A 22,085-nucleotide genomic window follows, 5' to 3' on the forward strand; every position below is an offset into this window, starting at 1 on the left:
AGAGTATAAACAGAAAAACTGGCATCAGGAGGCTGAGAAAATAGCATTCGCTTGAAATAAAAGAAGACAAAAACAGTGACTTTAAAGCCGAGAAAACAACTTTCTACGGTCACTTGATAAAATCGCTCTCACCTTAAGGCATATTAAAAGTTTGATTAAGTCACAGGTAATTAAAAATCTCAGGCTGTCGTCTACATTTGCATGGCAATAAAGGCGATCAACAGATGAAAGATGCAACACTTTCGACATTTTCAAAGTACACTGACAGTAGCATAGGACGTGTAATGATCGTTATTGTCGTAGTCTAACATGATCGTTTCTATTTAAGTGCACTGTTGAGTGTCATAGTTAAGTACGGAATGACCATACGTTCACGCACATTTTGACACAACTCTTTGGTCAGCCATCAAACTACCTTTCCAGATTACAATATGGCCTATAAATTTTTATTGGAAACTTATTAGCCTTAAAATTTATTAAAAAACACACACGGCTTTACATACTAATCCTAATTTATGCCCCTACGAGGTTATGGTTCCAGCCAGTGGCCTACAACTTGGAAGGCGGCCGATTTTGGGCGAATTTCTTGAATAAACTCGAATTTTTGGCCAGTTTTTTTGACGTTTATATGTTTTCTAATGCTCGTATAGTTTATATAGGGCCTACTTTTTACGCAGGGCCTAAAATATTGGCCTGTAAGTCAAGAAATCTTATTCAGTCAACACGAATGTGAAGGGGATACAAAGTTAAAAAGCATTTAGGCCTACGTTAATTTACGTTAATTCTAGAATGGTGCCATTTTTATAGCCTTTATGAAAAAGTAGCCTGAATTCAGATCCTTAATTAAAGCTTAAGTTAGATTGTTTGTATGTAAAAATTTTAAGTTTATAGAAAGGCTCAAAGTAACCTTTAAATAAATAGATGTGTGAACTAAATAGAAAATTACATGTTTAAAGACTAATATGATAAATAATTGAAAGGCTAGTTTAGCTAGAAAAGGCTAATTGAAAGACATTCTAGCGAGATAAACCTTTTTAAACTCCGATTTTTACGAGAATTCAAACATTAAGAGAGTGGATATGTAAAAAATAGGCCACAAAATTTTTATAAATTATCCCCCCCTAAAGATGCTAATCAATACATCAATACAGGGATATTCACCTCCCGATGACGTCATATTACGAAATCAAATCAGCCAGTGGAAGTTAACTTGCGGTTACGGTTAGCAACCTATAGGAAAAAGTATTGCACGTGCCCTTGGTCTTTGTTCCCTACGTAGCATCATGTGTCAATGAACATCATTGTTTCTGGTGTTTTCTATCCTGCGTAACTTCATAAAAGTATGCATTTTTGATATGTAACAGAAGAAGCTAATTATAATTAAGGTGTTACAGGTTAGTTTGTGTTACATATCTTAGACAGCCTGTCATTTTGTTCTATGTAATGCTGTTATCTTACTTCTGTATACTAAATTCAGTTGAGCCTTGATTATAAGGCTTAAAACCTTAAAAATTAGTTTAATTTAAGTGTAGGTGATATAGGAACTCTAACAATACTTTCCAGCTTGAGTAGACGTCATAATTATAATTATAAGGAAAAGGCCTATAATTAGTTAGTGTTTGAGGGCCTAGAAGGCCTCATACACTAACTGTAATTATAGGCCTTTTCTTTGTAATTACAATTAATATTAATTTTAATTTAAAACATTAAGTGTTCATTAACTGCTTCTACAATGCGCCATATTACAGACAAAAGGAAAAGTAAGCCTTTTAATGAATTCAAGTAACCTAAATTCATCCTCCTTACCTTAAAATTACTGAAGATTATTCTTTTAATTTATAATTAGTTCTATAAAGAATCAATCCAATGTTAATTTATAGGCCTAAATTACATACACTTAGCATTTGAAATTGTTAGTTCTAAAATTAACTTTTGAGCCTTTAATTTAGAAATTTCTAATATATTTAAACTAATATTTAATCTAATTAAATTATATTAAGTTTACGATATATTTTAAAGCCTGAAGAGAATATTTTATGATTTATTCTAGTCAAATATAGGCTTAATCATTAGAAAATCTGATGTCCAACCTTAGCTGACAACCTGATTTTATGGCAAATTATTTTAAATTTTATTATAAAATTAAGACGTTTAGACTGTCAATTATAGTAATATTTAAAAAAATTAAGATATAAAAATTTATACGTGATTTTAAGTCTTGGTTTTAAGTTTAGGCCTCCTCTTGCCAGCCAAAGCAGTCAAGAAGGAGCCTGATTAGGCTTAATATACACACAGGAAGGCTATTATAATTTTTTAAATATAAAGATAAAAGGCCTTAAATTTAGATTATAACAATCACGTGACTCTCCGATCATTTGTCTCTAGAATTTCGTTAATGACGACGAGTATGTCGATGAAAGCGTTATCAGGGTATCAGTCGAGATTAAACGCGTGCAAATAACCCGGAATTTTAAATTTAAACAGAAAAATTAATACCAGGAAACGTTATAAATCATGTTTTAGACCCACCTGAACATTGTCGCCATTGTAATGCCTGGGAACGATCACGTGACAGTAGCAATAGCACGAGCACATACCTAGTCTTAAGCAGCGTTTTTTTTAGAAAGGAAGAACAAAGGCTCGCGCCTAGAGATGACGAATGTGGGTTTGTTTGTTTGTTTTCTTAACACAGGACTAGACAAAACTTGACTTTCCTATTTGTTAGGCGGTCCAAAAAGTCACTAGACCTACTTACACACAATTGGGCTGGTCCATTGGGTGATAAGGGTAAGTGACTTTGTATTCCAGTAAGCTTGATTTGCTAGAGTTAATTTAATATCCGCCTCGTGAATGACTCTAATTTTTCAGCTATGTGACTTCAGTTTATAGTATTACGTGCGTTCAGCCTATTCTTTCACCTGTTGAAGATTATTTGGATCTATGACGTGATCTTCCGCTCTATAATGGAATGTTTGTGAAGTGGGAGAATTTTTACACATCTATTTTAATTAAAAAATGGCCTTTAAAATGTATCGGTAGTCAGCCTATGATATATAGGATTAATTTAAAGTTCAAGAAAGGCGAAGATAGGATAAAGATACATCTGCGAAAAGATACTACACTTAGAGGCAATATGTATGCTTTTGTGAAAGGATAAACAATTATAAACATAATTTAAGGCTGTATCAAGCTAGGAATAGAATAAATAACTCATTCCTTGCTCGTTATAGCCTTAGGAAGGTAATCCTTCAAAATAGCAGTATTTATGCGAAAATATAAGCTTTATATTGCTTAAAATGAGTCTAGAAAGGTAATCTGGATTCATTGCTACCAGCTTTACTTCATTATCGAGAAGCACAGGCTCGCATATAAATAAGGTAAACAAACTTATGAAAGTTGGCTTAACATTAAAATCATATTTAAGGTTTTAAACTAACTTCTGAACTAAATTAGAGGTTGTTTATATGTAAGTCTACAACTGAGCCTTAGCTTTATCATATATAATAACAGATACATTTAAGGCTCATGCATAATTTGAAGGCTCATAGATATTCAGCGAAGCCGTAATATGAACAAGCCATGATAATGATAAAGATTAGATTAATAAAAACGTTACAACAATGAATATAGAAGAGTTATGGGGACACTCAACTATAAGAGAAGGGACCACTATAAAGAACACTTAGGCCTAAATATAGATGAACTTAGGGAGTAGCCAAATGTAGAGAAAACAGGAAATACCCTACTGTGGTAGAAGGATTGTAATCGACACATAGCTCTATCTATAAGGGAATAGGGAACAGAGATTAAGTTAGAACTGTAGAAGTGTGTAAGAAAGTACTACTCTATAGTAATGCGTAGAGCAGCGGTTCTCAACCTTTTTTTCACTCGCACGCTACCTGAGCCTTCTGTATGTAGACTTGTAGAACTAAAAGATCCTTCTTGCCTACCAACGGTGATGCCCGTACCGTTGGTTAAGAACTACTGGCATACAGGATGCCCAAGTATAAAAAAGTTATAGAAGGGCTTCACTATAAGGATAACATTACATAGGCCTGTAAGGAGCCGACATATTCCTGCTTTCTACCTTTGTTTAGTCATTGAGAACAGAGAAAATTTAAATTGAAAGACCTTTAAACAAGCTAAAACAAACTTAAATGTTTAAAAATATATATAAAATTGTGATTTATTGAATAATTTATAGCACATTTTTCACTAAAAAAAGTAAAAATTTGAAGGTTTAAATTCAATTTGATGCTATTAGGACCTATACAGTTTAACGGAAAGAGAAGACTTAATCCATATTTTCACGAATTTAACGCTAAATTTTTATAAAAAAAGGAAAGTTTTAAGACGTATTTTTATAGATATTTAATGTCTTATGAAAGAAATTCTTGCTTCATCATCAGATTTCTTACTGCTCGACATTTTTCTGGAAGTTGGAGATATGAGGCCATCAATACGAAAATCTGGTTTATATTCATTCGGACATAAAAAAATGATCGAAACCGCACGAAATCAGGAGGAAAAAAGTTAAAGAAAATTCATTTTTTTTCTACCTTAAAGCCAGGAAACCACACAAATTTCCAATGTTAAAGCGAGAGAATTCACGAAAATATCCAACAGAATTCGTACAAATCTCATGTATTTTTTTTTTTTTTTTTTTGTGTAAAATAACTTTCTAAGCCTCATAACAGTCGTAAAAAAGGCGCTGCAAGAAATTCAGTTTGTGCACTGCCTCCAGGACTGAGGTCGTTAAACTTAGTCCGCACTCTGCTCATCGTTTGACCAATCAGAGACGAGTGGGCGGGGCGTCAACTCCCCTCTTGACAGAGAAGAATATTGGAAACGCCTGCGAGTTGGATGAGATAGTCCAACGAAAAAATAAGTTTTTGTTTTATATAAAAGAAGAAAGAATCGTTAAAAATTAATGGATTAAAAATAGAATTTCCTTTTTTTCCCCCTTCCATTTATTTATTTATTAAAATAAAGAAAATGTAATTTTGATTGCTTGTAGTGTGTGTGAGGTGTGTATTTGAATACACTAAACTCGGCTTGTTTATGTGTTTAGATCTGTTTCTATTGTTCCTTCTGGGTCACAAGGATGTCGAGAAAGTCGGAAATTTTTCCGCACGAGATTCGCTATAACGGACCTCGTTATATCGAATCGATTTCGCTGGAATTTCCTACATTTTAAACTGATCTAAACACATTGAATTACTACAGTTTTGTTTTGTTTTGGAGATTTAAACGCCTTAAACGCATTGTTGTTTTAATCAAACCTGTGAAGAACGGACAGCGACGGAAACGTAAAATGTGTCCGTTTTTCGGAGATTATTTCGTACGCTTTTTGAAAGGAAAAGTGGTCGCTTTTTAGAGGTGGCCGTTATTACAGGTTCGACTTTATTATTCGACACACATCGTATATGTGTTTAGATATGTTTTTAATGAAAACAGTAATTGAGATAATACGTGAATAGAGTTAAAATATTACCTTATATATGTTATAAAAAAAATGGTCACTCGCTATGAAAAAACGCGCTATATCGAAGTTTCCAGCATTTCAGTCTTTTTAAAAGGATCCAAACACGTAAATTTACTTCAAAAAAGTCACATTTTCCTACTTATCTCACGATTTAATGCAAATTAATTACGAAGAAACTATTTAAACGTTATTTCGAGGTGTTATCTAAAACATATTTACAAAAACTCATTATCTTCGCTTGTGTATATCAACTTAGAACGTTATTTCGAATTAAAATAAAGGACTTAGAACAGTAAAACAATCTTCTAACCGTTATAAAACTGTATAAAGGGGGAATTCGTTATAACGCGAAGAAAACTCTGAATTGTAGAATTGTTACAAAACTCTAGAACGATCCAAACTAAACTTTTCCAGAAAACCTTACTGGATTTCTGAAGGATTTAAGTTGAAAGTAGAGACAAAGCAAGAACAAGATCCCGAAAATGGAGCCCCGAAGCCACCATCCCTAGACGTAGAAGAGATAAGAAGTTAGACAAGGATACTACATTAAAATCCCAATAAAAAAAATATAATTTTTCACGGTTGTTTTCTTAAACAAGTGTGTAACAATCGAGTAAAAACGTGAACAAGTTCAGAAACGAGACCTCTATTTTTGAAGCAGACAGGTTTTTTTCTCCCTACTTATCTAACACCACCTGAGGGCAATTTATAGTAATATTTGAAATTCTTTTACGCTGGGATGCTTAGAGATTGATAAGAGGACGTGTTAAGAGACGTTGGAGAAGATAGTTTGCCTTAAAACGAGAAAATTCTATCACTCGATGTAACGGAACTCGTTATATCGAAGCGGATTTTTAATTGATTTTCCCTATTTTTTTAAGGAATGTCGTAAATTTAACAGCCTTTCTAAGAAATTTTCTGTCATAAGGCCTTCTGGAGAATGCTTAAGATGAGGATGAAGCTGTTACAGTAGGGATGGATAAGGTCTATAAAACAGAAAGTGTCAAAGAAAAAGCTCTAAGAAGGAGATTTAGTATTGGTTGAACGAACGTAGGCGGAGCATGAGTGATATATAGGTGCAAATGCCTATCCCAAACTGCACAACTTCACACAAATAAGTAACACAATGCCATTGTCGGGGGGTGGGGGAAGAGTCGAGTACACAAGAACCGTTCTGTCGAGAGCTCTTCCCCGGACGAGATGTGACAAAAATCTTGTCAACGGAACTCTTCTGTGAATCGGGTGTTGATATATATTAAAGCCCCAAAAAGCCCTCATAAAAAAATAGTAAAATATGCCCATGGATATCCGTTCTGAGCTTGCCTTTTGTATCCATTAGGAAGGCAGATGTTTGTTGTAACTAAGTTGGTAAAGGCTAACCATTTGAACTTAGTGACCTATATAGAAGGCATTCCGCCAGTTATAGGGCATCTTGGTAAGTGTATAGCTTTATTTACAAATTTTTAAAGGTTCAAATTTTCTATAGAAAGCGTACAAAGGGCGGTGGAATAGGGGGAGAGGACGAGAGGAGGGATGGTTTAATTCCCGGGGCACTTGTGTAATGCAGATAAGAAGCGGCGACGGTAGAAGGCTCCAATGGACTATTAGAGGGCATAAAAATCGGCAAACAGTACCACGCACGCGCTGATTGATAGGCGTAAATCATAGCTAGGACCCCTCTACTCATGGCAGCTGGACTTATCCTTTTATTACTGGTTTCAGATTAGACAAAAACCCACAGCTGCGGTGGTGATTTATTGTTCGTTTTCGGGTTTTAGAATCTTAAAATATCTAACCACATTCTCTTTGAAGGACCGAACCCACTCCCTCTCCTTCTCCTGTTACCCTCTGATCCAATCAAAATCTGCTCGTTAGTTAGTAACAAGTAAGACAAGACCTCTTGTATTCTGGTATACTGCAAAAATGCGAGTTGTATCAGTAACTAATGATTGGCTACATCGAAATATAAGGCATTTTACTATAAAAAATCGTTTACAAGTATGGCCGATGTAAATTGAAACGTGTTGTAGTAATTTAATTACGTAGGCATGCCCTAGGCATTTTTATAGGCATGCACGTAGCTGACATACATCGTATTTCTTCAGTTACCCTGGAGGCTACTCGATGCTGTTAAAGACATATTTTAGATGAGTAGCAACGTTTTTAAGTGAAAAAAAGCCTAAAGACAACGTTTAAAAAGTTAGAAATGCGTAGAGACTATAAACGAAGCCTGTAGGCATCGTTTTATAATTTAAAATAGCAAAGGATGCATCTTACGTAGATATAAGTTGATGCAAAAAGGGCAATGCAGGCCTATTTCAATAAAAAAACAAGTAGGCCTGTAGGTAAAGTTACACCCGATTTTACACCAGAATACATCAGATTTTACACCAGACCACCAGATTTTATAAATAGTTGAGTAGGCGATCGAAATACACTAGAGTTTTAACGGGGGGAGGAGGATCGACGTAGCCTGTAGGCATTATAAAATACCCCTCAACATTCAAACTCAACCCATTCAGGATCACGTAAAATGTTTCATCAGAATGCAATTCTAAGCATAACTCGACTTTGCAAGCGAAATTTGCAGGGAATTTTTTCACAATCGACCACTAGAAAGGGGATTAGAAAGGAGAGTGCCAATCACGAGCGTCACGCAAAGGCGTGAGGGGAATATTCCCCGTTTGACAGGGGATTAAATATAGGAGAAGGAAGATAACAAGATGAATGAGACTAAAAAAAAACAAGAAAAAGTTATGCAGTAACACATTAAGAATCGAAAGTTCCGTTATCGATCTAAGAAGACTTTCAGACATGAGCCATAAAATCGATAGTAAGAAGATTACCTACTTCTCACGTGATCTGCCTAAAAATTCCCTAAAGTGATTAGGTGTAGGGCCCTATCTCTTACCCTTTTAATTTCGTATCTTTGCTTTTTATCTAACTAGGGATGCCTCTTTATCTTTCTTGGTCATTAATCAAAAATACATTGATTGGTCTTCGTTAGTTCCTCCTTTTCTCTATTTTTTTAGTAAGTTACTTATGCATTCTTCTCATTCTTGCGAGAGAATGCCTTACTTAAAAAAAGCCTGAAGGCATTTTGACGAATAATTTATGAATATCTCAAGGGTTGGGCAATAATTTTTGATTAAATTATCTTCATGTATGTCCGTCTAATGTTAAAGTATTCCAGTGACTTTTTAATACCTAATTAGGGATTTTTAAAGGTATTTTTGGGTAGCCTAAAGGCTTACTTTTATAAATAATCGATTAAAATTATTATAAAGTTTACAAGTTTTACACTAAATTGATTAACAATAAGTAAATTGTTAATGATATGTAGGAAAGGAAATGATATGTAAATTGAGCTTTTGTATAAATGGAAATATTTCCCCTGTTTTAGGGATATTTTACTTATGTCCTTCAATTTGTAGGTATATTTATATAAAATAAAAATTAATTATATATATTTAGGGAATATCTTCAGTTTCATAATACGAACGTATGAAGTTTTTCTTAATGAATATTGATGATTTTTTTTCAAGGAAAAATAGGAATAAATGTTTGAAAGTTTTATATTTTTAATACAAAAAAAAATTCCCTAAAAATTAATCCAAACACTTTAGATAAATTATAGAAAAATTTTTATATATTAAACATATATTGAAAAACACAATACGTTTTTCTTAAAAAAAAAAAAATAAAAGGAAAATTGTTATGGTAATTATGTTTACATAAAGAGTAGAATCTCTACCTGCATAGAAAATATAGGGAAATTTCAGTTTTTATAGCGTATAAAGAAAAAACTTTGCTTTTATAGAAAATGTAGGGAAATTTCAGTTTCTATAAAGGGTAAAAAGGAATTTTTGCTTGTATAGAAAATTTAGGAAAATTTCTGTTTTTATAGGCAGGAATCTTTGCTTGATAGGGAATAACTTGTAGGGAAATTTTTGTTTGTACAGAAAATTTATGTCTATGGAATATAAAAGGGAAACTTTGCTTGTATAGAAAATACAGGAAAATTCCTGTTTCTATGGAGTATATAGAAGAATATAGAGAAAATACAGGGAAATTCCTGTTTCTATGGAGTATAAAGAAGAATATAGAGAAAATACAGGAAAATTCTTGTTTCTATGGAGTATAAAGAAGAATATAGAGAAAATACAGGAAAATTCTTGTTTCTATGGAGTATAAAGAAGAATATAGAGAAAATACAGGGAAATTCCTGTTTCTATGGAGTATAAAGAAGAATATAGAGAAAATACAGGAAAATTCTTGTTTCTATGGAGTATAAAGAAGAATATAGAGAAAATACAGGGAAATTCCTGTTTCTATGGAGTATAAAGAAGAATATAGAGAAAATACAGGAAAATTCCTGTTTCTATGGAGTATAAAGAAGAATATAGAGAAAATACAGGGAAATTCCTGTTTCTATGGAGTATAAAGAAGAATATAGAGAAAATACAGGAAAATTCCTGTTTCTATGGAGTATAAAGAAGAATATAGAGAAAATACAGGAAAATTCTTGTTTCTATGGAGTATAAAGAAGAATATAGAGAAAATACAGGAAAATTCTTGTTTCTATGGAGTATAAAGAAGAATATAGAGAAAATATACAGGGAAATTCCTGTTTCTATGGAGTATAAAGAAGAATATAGAGAAAATACAGGAAAATTCTTGTTTCTATGGAGTATAAAGAAGAATATAGAGAAAATACAGGGAAATTCCTGTTTCTATGGAGTATATAGAAGAATATAGAGAAAATACAGGAAAATTCTTGTTTCTATGGAGTATAAAGAAAAATATAGAAAAAATACAGGGAAATCCCTGTTTCTATGGAGTATAGAAAAAGAATATTTTCGTGTATAAGATAAATTATAAAAGAAAATTTCTATCCCTGTAAAAAATAGGAAGAAAGTTTTTGTGCCTATGGAGAGAGGGGATAAACAAAATTTCGGGGCCTGTAAAAGTCTTGAGAAAATTTCTGTACATATCGAAATTTACTACAGAAATAAAAGAGAAATTTCTTGCTTCAAAAAAAAAAATTTCAGTAAATAAAAGTAAATTTCTCCCTAAAAATCAAAAACAAAGGGAAAAAAATTTCAAATTTAACAGGAAAACACTTAAACGTTTAATAAAAGTAGCCTTAATTTAAGTATTAAGATAAAGGTTTTTCATGGCGTAGAAAATCATAATCCATATTAAAAGGCATTTTAATGGCGTTATATTAATTAAGATTATAGAAAATAAAAGCGATTAAAAATGAATTGATAAAAGATAATGTTAAATTATTAATTAAAGTCGTGTATTTTTCTTGTAGGTTCGCTTGTTTTTCTATTGTAAAGTGAAGAAATTGGAGCAGAAAATATGGAGAAAATAAAGAATTTGTGTAAACATTAAGTAAGTTTAAGTGCAGTTTTTATTAGGCACTTAACATTTGAAGACAAAAATCACAAAACACTTTTAGATCACGGCTACCATTAAGTAATCTTATTAGTGAAAGTGCTTTTATATCGAATTAAAAACGGATCCATCGCCATGAGTAAAGAGTTTCTGGGCATAAATCAAATAAATGAGCCTTATCCGAAACAATTTTCTTTTTCTTAATAACTTTAACCAGCCTGAAACTTTGTAAATCTGATGGATGATAAGTGAAATTTCCCAGGTACAGGCTGGTATTTTTACTTTTAGGGAGATGGTGGGCGAAGAAATTGGGGGATTCTGTGGACTTAAAAAGTGGAGCATTAAAAAATGCTGGAAATTTCTGCTCCTGCAAAAACGTGGAAGTTTTCTGTTTGTAGAAAAGATGGAATTTCTTATTCTGTAGTAAGTAGGAAGCAATTTCTGTGACTGGAAAACGAGGGATATTACATTTAACCCTGTAGAAATGAAGGAGAAATTTCTCTGTTTAGTTTATACACAAGGTTGGTGTGGTTGTGGAAATTAATGAACTGCTGTAGATTTAGAAAATAGAGCTTCTGCAGTTGGGATTTGAAAAACAGAGGAAATTTCTGCTCTTGTAGAAAACATGGAGGGATTTTTGCTCCTATACAAAAAATTTGGAGTTTTTTGCATGTAGAACAGATAAACTTTCTACCTATAACAAGTAGGAATCTATTTCTACGTGTAGAAGACAAAGGAAATTACTATACCTATAGAAATGTAAAAGAAATTTCTTTGCTGATATGACAAAGACTGTAGAGATAGAGGAAATTGCTGTACTATATCTATGGAAAATAAATTATTTTAACTATAAAAAAAAAAAAAAAAAAAAAAACAAGAGAAAATTTTCGATTATAGAAAGTTACAGGCATAATGCCCTTGTAGAAAATACGCAAAAAAATGTTATAGCCCCATAGAATATGCCTACAGAAACTGAAGGGAAATTTCTGTGCCACAACAAAAATAGGAAGAAATTTCACAATCTTTACTAGTGTATCTTTATTTATTATTAAAGAATTTATAGTTTAATTCTTAATTCAAATATTCTATTATTCAGGAGCAGGCTACTTCATTTTGGATAAAAGACCAGCAAGAGTAATGATTTAAATGTAAATTTTTCTCTATTTTTCAGGCACAAGTTACTGTATGTAGGCCTAAACAAGGCTTACAGAGACGACGATTTACGGTTAATTTTCTAAGAACGAGCCTTAACTTATACTAAAATTTTAAAAATTGAAAAATATAATAAAAATTTTAACCGAATTTATTATTCTTTTAATAGACACAAGCCTTCGGGATGTACAAAATTAGAAATTCGAATCTTGTTCACCAGTTATTTGACTTTGAAACTAACGATTTAGCTTTAAATTTGAATTATTCAGGCTCATATCTATATACTCCTCTCATCCCAGGCTCATTTATAAAGTAATGATTCCGGAGGCTATTCAGATAGAAAGGCTATAAAATTAGATATTAAGATAGATCAGTGCTAGGTAAAACCGTTCAGGCATAAATATAGCCTAATTTAAAACCATTATTTGTTAGTTTTTGAGGACGTAAATAGCTTAAAGAGCGTTTTAATAGTCTGGTGTTTAGGTCTTTGTTTAAACCTAAAAAAAATCTAGGCTACATAAACACGTCGAAGATGTTTAAGGTCATTTGAATGGTGACTAACATTCACTTTCGTTTATTTTAAATTCGTATCAGCCAAAATGCGAGCATATAAATTTATAAATATTCAGGCTTGTCAAATTCCAAGAAAATGTGAAGTTAGAAAGGCTACCGTTTGCTGGTATATAGTCATCTTAAGCCTTCTAAATCATCTAAAGGCTACGAAGTAATAAATTCTGTTAACTTTTACCTGCGTTTTGATCACGAAGAGAAAAAGTGGCCTTATTACTTCTTTATCAAGTTTAAGCTGAAGGCTTTGAAGTAGAGCCTTCAACTTGAATAGAATTACGAGATATGGTAGTTAAGATTAAAGGTTTAATTTATGCTAAATAAAATTAATAGAACTAAACAACGCTATTACCTCCCTTCTTAAAAGAAAGCCTTAGGAAGGCTCAATATTAATTAAATGTAAAGCTTATAAATAGATATAAATCATTTTTAATAAGGTTAATTATTTGAACATTAACCAATAAAAATACCCTGTAAGCCTGTTATGTATTAATCTAATTATTAGCCTGACTTATTTAAAAACTTATATTTCTGATTGTAAATTAGAAAAACGGTTATTTTAAAGGCTTAAGTAGCTAAATAAGGTTATATATTAATTAAAAAGATCCTTACATTTTATGTACAGTCTACACAAAGTTATTATATATTCTATATCTAAGCTTAAAGGTAACTTAGAAAAGTAAATAGGCCCAGCCCTAGTTAAGTAAGCTTTAAATTAACCTAATTTTATTTTTTATCCCTTAAAACACATAAAAAATATATTAAATACGTAAATATATAAAAAATTTCTGCATTTTTTCCGTTAAAAAACAATAAATAATGATTTAAGGTCCACAAACAACGCAAATTCTCGTACATTTCTACACAGATTTATATATTAATTTCGTATATAATTCTTATATAAAGCTTTAAGGCTAACTAACTACTAATATGTATTCCTTAAAAATATATGCCAAATAATTATGCAAATAGAGCCTTTTAAGGTATGTGCTTCTGTAATGCCGACGAATTAATTTAATTTCTAAAGTTTTCAAGCCTTAGAGCCTACTTTGAATTATTTTAAATACAACGTATTAATAATTTCTACAGAACGTAGCCTTTTACCTTAATTTAGTTGATAAATGCACTTAATTTTTACACGAGTAATGAAGTTACTATTAAGCAGGCTGAAGAAAAAAAAATTTAAGGCTCAACTTCGGTCGAGATTTTATATAAAATTATAATAATTATACAACATTTTACATGAACTTTATGAAGTTATGTAGGTCATAAAATTATCGAATTGGCAAGGACAAGCCTTATTCGTTTGTTTCCATAAAGTGAGAGCTTTTGTTTTATAACAAAGCAATAAATTTTATTATTATAATTAATATTAAATCGTACTTACGTATTCTTTTAATTGTTAAATCGGAGGTCCTGTTGGGTATGAAGCTTTCTTGCCTTCTTTCGAGCCTTCGACACGTGACTAACTGACTTGATCCAGTGTCAAGTGACTGGGTAGACTTGACCCCGTTAGCCAATCAGTGTCTGGCTGACGGCCATATTTTAGAGAGAAAGGCAGTGCCTGACTTATTCTGCACGTGTCTGCACTTCAATACTTCAACTCTTATTATGTTAATTAAGGCACAATGAACGGAGGTATGGAAGATTTTTTAAAAATTTATTTATAATTTATTCCCTTTAGAATTAATTAATTTAAGTATCTTTTAAGGATTAAAAGGATTAATGATACATTTCTTTTGTTCTGTTTAGAGCTCGGGATAAGGCTTAGATTGTGTTAGTAATTACGAAATTAAGGCTTTTAAGCCGTTATTTGTCGTGTTTTAATAGATTTTTTTCGTAAAAATATTAATTCTATTGCCTTTTTTCCTTGTTTTGTTGCATTGTAAACAGGTATTAATCGAGTTAATTAGGTAAATGTAAAGAAAATTTATATTGTTTAAGCCTATCTGGAAATTTTTCTGCATATTCATCGATCGAATTTATGAAATTTCACAGAATAGTTACAAAATTATTATGATAAAACTAAATAAAATAGGGCAAAATATAGGCCTACATACATAATTATTTCAAGTATGCCTTTCTATGCTTAATCTTCACTATTTATTTTTCATTACACTCACGAACTAGACCAAAATTTAGTGTGGTTATGTAATATAAATTGCGAAAAACTTAAATTTAGTGGGCCTAACTGAACCTTTTGTGATAAAAAATTTAAAATATGGAGTATTTTCCGCTGAAAAATCTCGAAAATTAATCAAAATGTTATTTATTTTTAGCATTTTTTCTCCATTTCAAAATGTGTATATAACAATAATTAGAGACAAAACTAAGGCTCACGAGAGGACTTTTAAGCTAAACATAATAAATAATTACCCCTTGAAATAGAAAATTCACCTATTCATAGATCATAACTGCAGTTTTTGAGCTAGTTTATAGGGGTAAGAAGCAAAAACTTCACTCATTCTTAGATAAAGGTGTAAGGTATAAATAGCCTGTTTAAGGCTTTAAAAACAAGCAAAACATATAAAGCAACTGTATGGAATGTAAATTAAACATGACTTGGATCTATTTAAGGTAGGATAAGTTATATAGAGGGGAGGTATCACATTTACATCCGCATAACTTTTCAACCATATGTGGATCAAACACGTTCACAGCATTAAAAAACATAAAAATGTTATCGCTCAACCCCAGATGTTATAAGTTTATATATTCAATACCCTAATTAAAGGCAATGGTATCTTTTAATTTTTCACGTTTTTTTTAATATTAATTTATTCAAAAAATTAATATTCAGAATTAGTACAGTCGATGATGCTGATAACACAATCTCCAGAGGACGTCGCGATAAAAACTGGCTAAAAATTGTATGTAGAACATGTTTTTATTAAATTTTTTATATTATTTTCTTAGAAAACATTAAAATTTAACTTATAAAATAATTTATTTTAAACTGAATGCACACGTTGTTCCAAAATTTCATCATTAAAACCATACTTCTGCCCGTTTATTTCATCAGTTGAGCAATAATTAACTGGAATTTTTATAGATGATATCGATAATTTCAAATATGAATTTCAGAAGTAACTTTTGAATCTACAAACTACAGACTGATCTGTAAATCAATGATAAAATTAATAAGGCTACGTTATAATAGCCTATGAAAGTCCTATAAAGGTTTCAAATTTCATAAACGAAGCCTTTCTTTGTATGATTTTTTGCTTGTTAAACGGTCCTGTATGACATAAACAAGTCTCTTATTAGATAGAAAAATATTTAATTCTATAGAACTTAAGAATATTTAGTTAATTAGAGTTTAAAATTCTTAATTTTGTAGAGAAAATATAGTCTATAATGATTATAAAACTCCAAATTTCAGGCTAGAAAGCACAAATGATTTGACAACGTTCCTTGTTATTGCTAACAAAGAACGTCATAAAATTATCAAAATTAATACTTGAAGATCAAAATACTAAATCTAATTAGTTTCTAAATTAAGGCTCAGGGCTTAAAGGGTAGTTTAAATATTAAAAACAGCATCACGAGCCGTTTACGTAACGAGGAGAGTGAGTGTTTAAATAGTTTAGAAAATGAAATGTACGACATTAAAAAGGCTAAATTTAATCTACTATAAATTAAGGCTCGAGCCTTAAAGGGTATTTTACATGTAATAAGTATGATTTTGAGCCACTTTAGGTACATTTAGAACAGATAAAAACACTTTTAAAAGGGTGGTCGAGTAAGGGGAAAAGGAAGAAATTCAGAAAAAAACAGCGACGTTACAACTGTCAAAATTGAGTAGTGGGCGCATATTTAATTCAGAATCGGGTTGTTTTTACGATTGATTTTAAACATCCGAGTTATTACTTCATAAATATTTGATGTACAAGGTAATTCTGACCTCAGACACGTGTAGACCACCCTCTCATAACTGTGCCCGATACGTTGTATGACATTTAGATAAACATATATTTCAGTATTATTGACACTTAGAAATACTTAACTCTGCACTTCCTTTGATCTATCCCATGTCATAAAGCGCATGATAATGTCCCTCCTTAATAACTTCAGTGTACACAAGTCTATGCTACCTAATACCTTAACTAGAAACGATAGGGCCCCACCCCATAACGTTACTCTAAAGTTGGCTGTAAAGAAAATAATGACATTATTAAGTTGCTTGTAAATACACTCGATTTTTTCCCCCCTACTTTAATTTCATTGAGCGTGAACACTTCATTTTTAGGGCTTTTTAAGACCAGAATAAGGCTCTTAAGTACTTATTAACTGCACCATTTTCCGGTTTTAATAAGGCTTTTAGCCTGTTTTTTCTTCAGTGGTAGCTTGCGCCGATTGCATTAACTTTTTTCTTACTGAAAATTTAATGTTAAATTGCTACGGTTAGACAAACGGACGTATTTATGGTCACTAGAAGCGAGCCCTAATTTATTATACGATATTAATTGTTTTGAATAAGTTTTCTGTTTAACTAATTAATAAAATTAAAGTTTAATTTATTAAATTAAGAAAATTGAAATTTTTTTTTGCTATAAAAGGTTTTAAATACGTTTAAAAGTTTAAAACGTCTCTCATTGGTTAATAACTTTTTAAATAGTTAACATTTTAACGATTATTGGCGGATTAAAAGTAATAGTGAAAGTCCTTTAAGATGATTGGACAAATCTTCCAGTTATCGACTTGAATTGACAAATCATCGTTCGGAAATTTAAAACCGGAACAATATTTAAACTACTTTGTTTCAATCAATTAAAAATTACAGATTAAATAAGTTTAAACGCCAAGAAATTAATTTTAACATTAAAATTTGATTATTTTCGAGATAAAAATATATAGTTTTATATTATATTTAAAGAAATTTATGCGTAAAACTACAATTATCGATCGAAATTCTATAATTGGTTGATTGAAATCTATTATTTGAAATACATCCAATCACCTTACAGAATATATGCTATTGACCCAAATCAAACAATAAACATGAAAACGTCAACTTATTTAAAAAACTTTTGTTAAATTCTACCTCGTTTTAACGTTTTCTGGTTGTTATACGTGTGTATTTTTGCGGTAAGTCGGAAGTTTAATGAGTATAACACTTTAGCTGTTTCGGGGGTAGAATATTTAAAGAAAACAAAAATATTTCAGGAATAACTGATGATAATTGCAATTAATTTACCTATGAGTAATTTAATTAGCTTAATATATAAAATTTATAACGAATTTAAGCTCAATTTTTTAATTACTTTGAAAACTTTTTACCTTCAGACAAGCTACACATAATGATAATCTAATGCTTCTGTAGTTAATTTGAATTGTTTTCTATATTATTTATATATTTATTAATCATTAAGATAGAAAATTATGTATAATTTCTAAAATTAAACTAAATATTTCAACTTTATACTTAAAAATTAGGCTAACTCCTGTATAGTGCCGACATCAATGAAGATAATTTATAGGCCTACGTCTATTAATAGAATTCATTGATAAAATTCTACTTTTCTTTGAACTAATTAATTAATTTACCATTAAATTCTTTCGAGAATTTTCTTTTTAGTGTATTAAATAAAAACAATTAAAAAAAAAACATAATATTTTAGCGTTTAAATCATTTTAATCTTATAACTGTCAGGCATAAATCCTTATGAAAACCTTAATAAACTGTACAATTTTGGTTAATTTTGATAAAAATATTCATATTTTTACACTCGAAAATACATTTAATCTTGTTAGAAAGCCTTACAATGTCATAATTAGTAGAATTTATTAGGTTAGTCTGTCTGTCTGAAGTTAAAAAGATATCAGCAACTAGAAGAAGATTGGGACAATGTTAATAGATTTTAACGATAACGAAATTAGGTTTTAAATATAAAAAGCACGTAAAATTATGTTAAAATCTGCAAAAGTGTATCTTTAGTGTATTAAATAATAGAATTTTATACATGTAAATTGTTTAAACCTTATAATTTGTAGGCATAAATCCTGGTAAATATATGAATATATCATTCAATTTTTGATGATTTGGCAGATGAATTAACATTTTTTGAATAAAATAAATATATTTTTAGACTTGGAAGACGAGTGTCATCCGTTTATAATTATAATTGTCGATATTTAATGCATACGTCTGTATGTCTAGACTTAAAAAGGCATCAACAACTGGAGGGAGACTAGAGCATTTTTAATGGATTTAGGCAACGAAGTCGAGGTTTAAATATTAAAAATACGTAAAATTATGTTGCAAAATTGTAAAATAATGCTGTAAAACTGCAAAAGTTATTGTAGAAACGGTTAAAAATGTTGAAAGATCACGGCGATTTTTCCTTTCTTCTTAAATGGCAACATTCTTCAATTAAGTTTAGAAGTAGTGAAAGCTCTGGTTACTTTACATAAAAGAAGAGGAAAGTTTTCTGATAAGTTCCAATTATCCTCAGGGGTTACGCCTATATGAGAAGTTTTAAGAGAATGAGCACTGGGAATGGTTTATGGGAAATCTTCGAGATTAGCTCTATTTACGATGCAGTCCTTGGAGGTTCCAGTTAAGCCTGCAATGTGTGCCTATTGCACAATAGACTCAGTTCTTTACGACGGTCATAGGAGTGTCCAGGCACCAATAAACTGTCAAATTGTCATCAAGAAAGGCTGCGAGAGGTGACGATGCCACCTTGTTTATGAAGCTCTTCTGTTATTCCAAGTAAATGAAAACTACTAAGATAGTTTCCTGTAGATAGGGCCCGACAGTTATATACAATAAGAACTTTTTCGGAGGAAAATAATGACATTTATAATAAATATTTTCTTCTAGAAAACTTTCTGATTTGTTCTTTCTATAGTGGCTTTGCTTTATTATTTATAAATCCTCCCAAAGGAGTGATCTGTGTAACATAGATGCTACGTGTAACTAACCTTTCTCCAATGGATGTAGTCTTATAGATCTCACTAAATGCGACTAAATATAACTTTGGAAATAAAATATAATAAAATTAAAGCAATTTCTTCGATTAAATCTAGTTTTAAGTACCTAAATTAATGTTAAATGACTTGAAAATTAGAGCTTCTCGCGAATTTAGCACGGATAAGCAATTTATCATTAATATTTTGCACTAATTTGACTCTTAGACTGTTCTAAAATTACTATTTTACAACTTTATTGTCATAAGTTTATGCTGAATGCATGTAGAGCATGTAAAGGAGCATTAAAACAGCATATAGGCTCCTTTCTATCATTAAAGTTCGACTTGTTGGAGCACTTAGTTTTCTTCATAAACGAATTTTCTTAAAAGAAACATGCAAAATTCCTACGCCCTGATGTATGTAGCTATATACAGATCAAATTTACGTATGGCACATTTAGAATAAGAACCTAAACTTTAAGGATTAAGCAAGCGCCCTTAAAAGATAGATTACAAAATGAGGCTAAAATCTTAAAAATTTAAAGCAAAACTAACATTTTTACGAGAAATTTTAACAAAAATACACAATTTAACTTAGCAGGAAACGGAAGAGGCTTTACATTTAAAAAAGAAACAAGGAAGGTCAAGTTATGCAATGAGTTGTATACGTTCAATTTTAATAGCCCCTTTAACAATTGTATATCCATTCAAGCTTATAATAACAGGGTGCAGACTTATATCCTCAATCTAAGCTATCTCTTTCACCCTTATTTGGGTTTGTAAACTTAGTCATGTGAAAACAAAATGAACTAAGATTGTAGGCCTTAGTATAGTAATTGTAGATAAACAATGTCACGCAATTTTTCTATAATTCATGCACTTGATTCTTGCGAGAAGTCGCTACACAATGAGTAAACAGTAGGTATGCGAGTGTAGGTATGTTGACCTTCACTTTGGATATATTTAGCATGGTTTAGAGCTATTTTCTTGAACAAAGTATATAAAACAAGAATGATCTATAGGCTTTTTAGCATCATCATCATCATTAATGTCATTTGTTGAAGATGTAGATAAGATAAATTTCACTTTTCTCATAATTTAGACTCGTAGGAATTATCAATAGTTACACTTATCATTGTTCTGACTTAACAGGGTTCTTTTTTAAAGTATTTTATATAGTTGGAACTGTTATATATTTAAATATTTATGCAATTTATGCATTTATAAAGCCTTCCAAGGCGTTAAAATGAATTTATGAGCTCGTTATACGTTACAGGTAGTTTAACTGGTATATAACATAGAATATTTTGAAAGTAAAGTCGTATAATGAGCCGCAGTTTAAGCGTATATGCAAATTTTAATCAGTATTGCTTAAATATAAATAATTTTCACTTATACACGTTTAAATCTCAGCTATAAAGTGTATAGTATAGAGAGGATTGTTATACAGCTGCTGTTAGTAGGCCTGTAGACGAAAATGTAGAATGGGGAAAGCTTTTATAGTGTTTAAACTTAAATTTAATAATCTTATTTTAATCAAAAACACATTTTTTAAGAAATAAAACACTTAAGAAGCCCATTAATAATCCTTAACTTTAGTTGTTAGGCTGTGCGTGTGCCTACACAACACAACTTTAAAAACCCCAAATTACAGCTTTAGACAAATAAATAAACGTAAAAAATTAATTATTTAAATTTGTTAGAGAATAATTTAAGTGTAGAGGGGAAAACACAAATACAACACACGAAAAATAGCGAAATTACAATTAACTTTTTAAAGATTGTATTGTATATCCAGGTGTATTTTTATAGGAGGAACTTTACTGGTATGTGTGCATTGGGAGGGAGCTAAGCAAAGTAATACCGAAGAGCAACGAATGAGAGAAGGATATGGTGTAATAAAACACAAGGTAACCAGACTGGGAAGGGAGAGGGGGTGGTTCCTTTAAAGGTATCGAGTAAACAGGACGAAAGAAACAGGAGAGAAGGGGGATACAAAAGGGACCACATAAACTTATCGGTGCGTCTAATGACGTAGAGGCGCGTGCGTTCTTAAAGGGAGCAAGTAGAATTCACGACCTCTTCCCCCGGTGCACCTTAGATGTGAAATATGGTTACAGTATGTGTATAACGGGCGGATGCGCCATTTAGTACGAGATGGCAATCCCACGGTTAGATATATTGTCTCAATGTTTCACCATTTGTCAAGTGTAAGGAGCAGTAAAGAAATTTTTATATCTTACAAACTGAAGTCCAATATAGGTTTGGGTAAGCTTCCGCTCTCTAGTGAAGAATTTTCTTAGCATGAGGCGAAGCAAACTTTACAGGGGAGAGCTACTACATACGGCGCATTTAAAGCCTAGAAAATTAAATTTTTAACGATTATACTCGTAATTTTTAATATTTTAAACTATTTCTAAACAATAATAAAACGTATAAAGATATTATTTTGCATGCAAAGCTTAAATTTATTCAAAAAAAAAAATTATTATTATTATTTTAATTGAGACTTGAGGAGCAAGTTCGCTTCACGTTCATGCTTCGTATTATAAATACTCTTATAT

At 31.0% G+C, this 22,085-nt stretch overlaps 1 protein-coding gene across 5 annotated transcripts in view; it reads left to right on the forward strand.

The window, feature by feature from the left end:
* Positions 1-1,259: 1,259 nt before the first annotated feature.
* LOC136979721 (uncharacterized) overlaps positions 1,260-22,085 on the forward strand; it is a 41,148-nt gene continuing 20,322 nt past the window's right edge. The window contains exons 1-2 of one of the 5 annotated variants that reach the window (XR_010881428.1): positions 1,260-1,394; positions 10,806-10,885. Coding sequence is in view for 1 of the 5 variants with exons in the window: in XM_067275748.1 (XP_067131849.1) it covers positions 14,236-14,245; positions 21,334-21,431 (108 nt within the window). In the remaining 4 variants the exon portion in view is untranslated. Of the gene's footprint in view, positions 1,395-2,593; positions 2,788-10,805; positions 10,886-14,021; positions 14,246-15,440; positions 15,478-21,333; positions 21,432-22,085 lie in introns of those variants that run through there. The other 4 variants (XR_010881430.1, XM_067275748.1, XR_010881429.1 and 1 more) reach the window with 4 other exon arrangements.

The sequence above is a fragment of the Centruroides vittatus genome, unplaced genomic scaffold, assembly GCF_030686945.1.
Source record: "Centruroides vittatus isolate TY-2023 unplaced genomic scaffold, ASM3068694v2 contig_631, whole genome shotgun sequence".
In the NCBI taxonomy this organism is placed as follows: domain Eukaryota; kingdom Metazoa; phylum Arthropoda; class Arachnida; order Scorpiones; family Buthidae; genus Centruroides; species Centruroides vittatus.